Raw genomic sequence first — 7,995 nt, 5'->3', positions numbered from 1 at the left:
CACTGGAGCCAGTGCTCTTACTCACTGAGCCACCTGGCCACCCCTGGCCCATCTTATTTTCAACCCAAAACATTGTTTGATCTCCTTCACCAGCCTTGGCTCTGGATTCCATTTGGCCATTCCCCAAAATCAAATCCATCCACAAAGGACAGTGTGCTCTCATAGATGACTATGCTGCTGATAATTATGTCCCCAGGTTGTATCCAGAAAAGATCATAGAGTTGGAATTTGGTCATTGTAGCTAGCCAAAATAAAGGAATTGGGGTTTTTTTAGTGCCTTGGATGGACTGTTAGGGTTGTCTTCATGCATCTGAGGGGCTGTCATGTGGAAATAAGATTAGACATTTTATTTAGTCCAGAGGCCAAAGGTCAGTGTGTGGGACTTTGGGGGGCCAGATTTTAGTTTCACTCAAGGAAGAAACTCTTGCCAAACAGAACTGTCCAGCAATGGAACAGGCCGCCTGGAAGGGTTTTAACTTCTGCATCATTGGAGAGGGGGTAAGCAGACTTGTCAGGGATTAATAATAATGACTACTCTTAGGTGTGTTAAGTGCTTTCTTTCAATGTAACCGGGATTCATTCTTGCTTCTGAGAAGGTTGGGTTGGCCTAGATGCCTCTACCATTCCTCCCAGTTCTGAAACTTTGTGGTTCTATGATTACCTATTTGAAAGAAACAAAACATTTTCATATATTAGTTCTGGTCTGTTTCCAAAAAAAAATCGATTCTAACACTACTTGACATGTGGCAGACACAATTTCTCACTAATCCAGATTCCTAGGATCATAGTTTTAGAGTTGGAAGGGACCTCAGAGGCCATCTAATCAAACCTTTTCACTTTGTTGTTCAGTCATTTCAGTCGTATCTGACTCTTCCTGGCCCCATTTGGGGTTTTCTTGGCAGAGATATTGGAGTGGCTTGCTATTTCCTTCTCCACTTCATTTTACAGATGGGGAAACTGAGACAAACAGGGTTAAGTGACTGGCCCAAGATTTCACAGCTGAGGCCAGATTTTAACTCAGGTCTTCCTGACTCTAGGCCCAGACTCTATCTACTAGGCTACATAGCTACCGTGTTTCCCCGATAAGAAGACACTGTCGTCTTATATTTTTTTTTAAAGAAAAACACCAGAGGGCTCATTTTCAGGGGAGGGCTTATGTTGTCCTGCCTCAGCTCTCCTCCGCGGCACTGCTCTCAATGGCGCCAGCAAGCAAATCACTGGGGAAGAACAGGATGACGCGCTCACTGCTGCAGCTCTGATTGGATGCAGCTCGGAGCGCGGCATGCGTTTCACGGTGGGGCGGGGACGGTGCATACAGAGGGTACCGTAATGTAGCGTGTAGCTCAGGGGATCACCTTCACTACAGTAGCAATCTCAATAGGGCTTATTTTCGGGGGAGGGCTTATTTTAGAGGAATCTTACACAGTAAGGGGAGGGCTTATTTTCGGGATAGGTCTTATTATCGGGGAAACACGGTACCCCGCTTCTCAGTTTACAGGGGAGAAAACTGAGGAGCAAGGGAAATGCAGGGACTTGTCCAAGGTGACACATCAGAGGTTGATTTTGAACCCAAGCCCTCTAACTCCAGTGTCAATGCTCCTTCCAATACATCACACCCCCTCTCTAATAAATGGTGCCTTTTAGTGGTCAGTCAGCTGGCTACTTTGGCATTACCATCCACATAACTTTTCCTAACATAAAAACTGTTTTGGAATTGGTAGCATACTCATGTTTGCTGGCTATTCTGGTGAATGACAGTCTCCAAAATGAAGTTGGTTCAAAATATGTGATGGGCAAATCTGACCTGAAATTGTCCTACCAATCTTACGATAAGGAGCACTACAAACCAATGTGCTTCATTATCTGGATGGCACAGACATCATTGGAATTTTTTGCAAGACGATAAGCTCCTGTTGTTTTTTGTTTGGAGGCAATCTGGCTTAAGTGACTTGCCCAGGGTCACACAGTTAGTAAGCATCTGAGGTTGGATTTGAACTCAGGCCCTCCTGACTCCTAGGCTAGTGCTCTATCCATGGTGCCATCTAATTGTCCCTCCTGTTGTCGTTTTAAATTTTTTAATAATTATTTACTTTTTTTCTGATTTGTCATGAAAACAAGAACAGACAATAGGAGATGTAGCACAGTGTGGGAGATAGAAATTGGGCCTGGGTTTCCAACTCCCACTCCCAAAGACCTGGGTTCAAGTCCTTCTTCTGACACATACTTGTGGGTCCCTGGTCAAGTTACCTAATCTCTCATTGCTCCTGGTAACTCTCTGAGATTATAAACCAAAGAAAAGACCCAGATCTGCATTGGGAGTGGGTGCTCATCCTGGATACTCCCTGCACTGATGAGATCATAGGTCTGACAACAGACAAACATAGAAATATGGAAAAGAATAAAAGGATGTCCAGCCCCCAAAGTTTGCCCTGAAAGTGGTTAAAGCAACCTTCTCGGTGGCTACTACTGCCTTCTTGGCAGCTGGTTCACACGATCAGGTTATCTTCTCAGGACCCCAGTGAGAGATGGAATCTCTCCTGAGACTCCTTCAGTGACAAAAGCAGTATAACCTCAGGGAAATCTCTTCCTCTCTCTGGGCCTCAGTTTCTTCCTCTGAATAAGATGATATCTAAAGTCCCCATGAATAAAAAAATGAAAACAAAAATAGAGTCCCTGGGAATGCTAACATTCTGACTCACTGGACCTGGAGCTTGGACCTAAGAGTAGAGACTGTTTTTTAGCCTTTCTTTACGCCCTTAATGCAGTGTCTGACACATAGGTACTTAATAAGTTCTGGTTGACTGAGGGACCCTCCCAGATTTCAGTTTGGGCTCAGTCCAAACTCCCTAGGCCCGTCCTTCCCTCTCCTCCCCCTAAGTCCTCATCATTCCCCTGCCTTTCTCTCTGCCGCCACCCCAACCTTCCCTGGCCTCTGGGAGCACACCTGGTAAATCGAACCTCACAGATGTTACACATATACGGCTTCTCCCCTGTGTGTGTCCTCATGTGCCGTGGCAGCTTCCCCGCCCCCATGATGATCTTATGGCAGATGGGGCACTGCTGGGATGCCTTGGGCTTCAGCTTCCGTTCCTCCGCCAGCGGCCACGGGGGAAAGATGCTGCCTAGGTGGGTGGCACTCAGGAAGTTGAGATAGGCGCCATAGTCGGTCTCAGCCTTTATGGGTCCCAGGGGGCCCCCGGGGAGGTCAGCAAACACATCCTTGAAAAAGTCACCAGGGAAGGGTGGTGGTGGTGGGGGCGGGAGCTCCTCCTTCTCTTCTTCCTTGATTTTACGTTTTTTGATGACCAGGTCTAGGGGTCCATTGTCCATGGGCTGTTCAGGCAGCTGGGCAAAGGCACCAAAATCTCCAGGCCAGAGGTGCGGAAAGAAGCCCGGGGAAAAGGGTGATAAGGCAGGCCTTCTGTCAGGGATGTTGGCTTTGGGGTAGAGGTTTTCTCTCAGTAAAGATTCGATGGAAAAATCACGGATGACCCCCAGATGACCAGGACTGCCGTTCGCCTGGAAAGGGTTGGAGAAGTCCCTGGGGGTGTCTGCATAGGCCTTCTCTGTGAGGTGATCTGTCCTAGAAGGGCTTTGGTGGCAGCTGACATCCTGGGCATCAGGCAGGTTTTCCTGGTCGGCAAAGTCCTCCGCCTCATCATCTTCATCCTCGTCATCTTCATCTTCTTCTTCCTCATCCTCCTCCTCCTCCTCCTCCTCCTCATCATCATCGTCATCCTCTTTGTCATCCTCCTCCTCCCCATCTCCTCCAGGCTCCATAATCTCCAGGCACACATTAACAATGCACTGGATCTCCAGCATTTTGGCAGCATTCAGGATGTGTTTGACATTGGAGGCTGTGATGGTGAGGGTGGATGTGTAGGCAAACTCCAAGATGGCAGCCAGCGCCTCTGGCTGGACAAAGTCAATCTCATAGACATAAGGCTGGTCAGCTAAAGTGCCTGCTGTGAAGAGTTTCTTGAAGTACTTGCTACAGGCAGCTAGGACTGACCGGTGGGTTCGGTATTCCTGCTCCTGGACCACCAGCAGGACATCACAGAGCAGGCCGTCATGCCGCTGTTCATTCAGGCTACACAGGACTTCACTGCTGTGGTTGGGGAAGGGAATGCCAATCAGTTCATCAATGCCATTGGCCATGTTCTCATCCAGAGCCCTGCAGGGACACAAGGCACAAGCCAGGGATTAGGAAAGGTGTCTATAATGGAAAAAAACCAATCCCACAAGACCTGGGAAAAAAGGACATTCTGGTCAGACTGGCATACTCATTGTGTCCTTGTCCGGAGGTGTCAGACGTGGAGCACACAACGCAAAATCCCAAGTGCACCAGATTAAACTGCAGTTGGGAAATATTTAGCAAATAGATAGTTAACAAAATAAATACTACAGGACATAGATGATGTTACTACGTGATTTTCTAATCACTACACAGTCCACAAGGATCCTTCTGTATGGTTTAGAGACTGTTTCAATTTGAGTTTGATACCACTGAATTCTAGGTAAGTCATGATAGTAAGCTCATTCTTGCTTCTCTGATTTTATTCACGTTATTCTTTCTCATCAATTTGATTCAGCTAAGGTTTCATTTAATGCAGTTCAACAAATATTTAGTGTTTACTGTGCACAGAGTACCAATATTAGAAGCTGAGGGAGGAAAAAACACTTAGAAAAGACATAGTCCCTGCCTTCAAGGAGATTACAGTCTAGTGTATACATAAAACATCAATACTGTATCCAGAATATACAATATTCCATGACAAGTGTACCAGAGTTACAAAATAAAATATTAAATGCGGTTTGAGATAGAAGGTTATTCCTGACACAGTATAGCCAGAAGCCTCCATGCAATGGGAACTCCACTCTCCATTCACTCCATTCACTCCATTCTCTCTACTCTATCCAAATCTCGCTCACCCCTCAGGACATAGTCTATGCCACCTTCTCCAGGATGTCTTGCTGGCCCATCCCAGAACTGTGATTTCTCCATCTTTTGAACTCTTCCGGGGCTTACTGTCTGTACCCACTGGACATTTACCATATGCTTCCTTAAACTGATATGTACCTCCTTCATGAGTATACATCCTGCCTACCCAATAAGACCATAAATGCTTTGAGAGGAAGTTTTATGTCCTATATTTCTTTGTATCCTCAGAGCCTAGAATAGGGTCAAAGCAAATATTGACACTCAATAACACTTGTTGACTGCCTAATATGTTTGTTCCTGGCAAACTTTTAGAGAATTATTATTATTATTATAGGGATGGCAATTGAACCTGTCAAAAAGGAAATGGTGACCATCGAGAGCCAACATGGCTTCCAAGAATGAGTTACACTAGATTAAATTAATTTCCTTTTATTTTTTGGTACTGCTTACTAGACTTTGTGTCATGTTTCTATGCTCTGGCCTCCATCTTGCACTCTAGCTCTGCTCTGGATCTTGGGCTTCTGAGTGGTGAACATTTCACCATAACCAGCCCAACTCAGACCCACCATATCACTTCTCCCTGGGCAACTCCATGTCCTGCTGCCACACCCTTCCTTGCCATCTCTGCCTCTGGAAATAGTAATCATGCCAAGACTACCATACCTGGAAAGAAAGTATAAATCAGTTGCCCTATGACCCCATTCACCAAGCCTGTGATTTCCCTTCCCAAAACACTATTTCCTGGCTGCAACTTTTCTATATAGGTTGTCTTCTATTATACCATAAAGTCTTTGGCAGCAAGAATCATCATTTTTTCTTCATTTATTCATTCGTTCATTTATTCATTCACCAGGAAAACACTGTAAAAATAGATTAGCTAGATCTTAGCAAGGCATTTGTCAAATTATCTCACCCTATGCTTGTGGAAATGATGGTAAGATATCAGCTAGATTATGGTACAATTAGGCAGATTTAGAACTGTTTGAAAGGTCACACAAAGTATACTCATTAACAGTTTAGTATCAACTTGGAAGAAGGTCTTTTACCGGAGTGCCTGGAAATCTCTGCCTGGCCTTTGGGCTATAAACATTTTTATCAGTGACATGGATAAAGGTATAAATGGACTACAAGCCTAATATAAGTAAACTCTGGCTTATGAGAGTTTAAAAATGCTATTGCAATACTTGTCTGAATCGTCAGGCCTAGTGCTCAGAAGGAAAGAGCTGATCGTTTTGCTGCTGTGTGCTAAGATACCAGGGGACCTGGTGGTAGGGTAGCTCAAAGTACTCTCCTCAACTCCCTTCCCCACTCCCTACCTGAAACTATTGTGTATGAGGATGCTTGGGAGTAGACCTGGGCCAGTGTGAGTTAACTTTTGCTTCCAGGTGGACTGACTTGGAGCCCAGCTGTGGGCCCTTGGGGCAGGAAGTATAAAAAGGCAGCTCTTGGATCCTGGTGGAGGAACTTCTGAGATCTCAAGAAATTTCCTCGCGAACCCCTTTTACCCGGGGCTACCGAATATGTTTTTTATCAGAGAAATTGCCTGTCCTGACTCTCGGGCTTTGAGTGGTTCATTACACGGGGATGCAATGACACTGGCCTCCCTGTCGTTCCTCTTCCATCTCCTGACTCCATTTGTTTTTACTGGCTCTCCCTCTTTGCCTTCTGGTTTCCTTCAAGTAGGTCCTAGCTAAAATCCTGCCTTCTGTAAGAAGTTTTTCCCAACCCTGCTTAACCTCATGCCTTCCCTTTGTTGACTGCCCCGTGTCATATCCTGTATGTAACACAGAACAGCCTTTTTATGCACAGTTGCTTCCACATTGTCTCCCTCGTTAAACTGTGAGCTCCCTGAGAGCAGGGCCTGTCTTTTGCTTCCCTTTGTATCTCCAAGGCTTGGCACAGTGCCTGACACATAGTAGGCACTTAATAAATGCTTATTGACTGACCAGATGTGGAGCCCTCTGTCCTGGTCAGACCACATCCAGGGATTATGTCGGGTTCTAGGTACCACATTTTACTAGGAGCATTGACAAACTAAAGCAGGTGACTGGGCCAAGGGGGTCATGCCACCAGGGGATCTCTCAAAGGAAATAGGGATGTTTAGCCTGGAGTAGAGAAGGTTTATATAACAGATGTCTTCAAGCGTTCTCACCAAGAAGAAGGATTAGAATTGGAGTCATTTGGCTCCAGAGGGAAGAATGAGGAGCAATGGGAAAGCTGCAGAGAGGCAGATTTAATCTTGAGATATGAAAAACCTTTTAACCATTAGGGCCATCTCAAAGTGGGATGGGCAGCCTTGGGGGAGAGTGGATGCCTTGTCATGAGAGGTCGAAGGCTAAATGAACACCATGGGGGCATGTCACGGAAGGGATTTTTGGTTGTGTATGGATCGGACTAGACGATCTCCAATATACCCTCCAACTCTAAAATTCTGTGATTTAAGGCAAGTGGCCAAGGACAGTCAGAAGGCAAGATGGGTAAGATGGATTTAGGCAGAAGAGAGGGGGAAAAATCAAGACATAATCATTTTCTGGGCACCAACTGTTAGATTTTAAACTGGAAGAATGATTATGGAAAAGGAAAAGTCCAGTGTGAGATGGTTAATTCTATCTCCCCAACATATTTGTACTTATCCCTTCTCTAAGTTTATACCACTGCCCCCTTAGGTCAGACCCTCCGAACCTCTCTCCTGGACTATTCCAATGGGTTCCTAATTAGTTTCTCTGTTCCCAGACTCTTCCCTCTTAAAACAATATTCCATATACCAGCCAAACTGATATTTAGAGGCGTAGGTCTGACCACATCACTATTCAGCTCAAGAAGCTTCAGCAGCTACCAGTCGCCTCCCTAGTGTGTACTGCGCTCCATACTCCGTGTCTCATGTACCCAAAATGCCCTCCCACCTCCCCTCAACCTTTTGGGATTTTAGTTCTCCTCAAGAGACCTTTCCTTATTTCCTCTGTTAGCATTCTCCACCCCTAATGCTTTGTACTGATTTGGTATACATTCTGACCATTGTAGAATATAAGCTGCTTGAGGGCAGGAACGACCTG

At 45.5% G+C, this 7,995-nt stretch overlaps 1 protein-coding gene across 9 annotated transcripts in view; it reads right to left on the bottom strand.

The window, feature by feature from the left end:
• Positions 1–7,995, bottom strand: part of ZBTB7C (zinc finger and BTB domain containing 7C) — a 161,130-nt gene that overhangs the window by 14,336 nt on the left and 138,799 nt on the right. For all 9 annotated transcript variants that reach the window (XM_069104604.1, XM_069104613.1, XM_069104593.1 and 6 more), the window contains one exon: positions 2,945–4,174. In XM_069104604.1, coding sequence (XP_068960705.1) covers positions 2,945–4,174 — 1,230 coding nt within the window. The remainder of the gene's footprint in view (positions 1–2,944; positions 4,175–7,995) is intronic.

The sequence above is a fragment of the Petaurus breviceps genome, unplaced genomic scaffold (genome assembly GCF_028583685.1).
Source record: "Petaurus breviceps papuanus isolate PSGF00001 unplaced genomic scaffold, PetGlider_PUasm1.0 131, whole genome shotgun sequence".
Classification (NCBI taxonomy): domain Eukaryota; kingdom Metazoa; phylum Chordata; class Mammalia; order Diprotodontia; family Petauridae; genus Petaurus; species Petaurus breviceps.
This window is presented reverse-complemented; position numbering and strand designations above follow the sequence as displayed.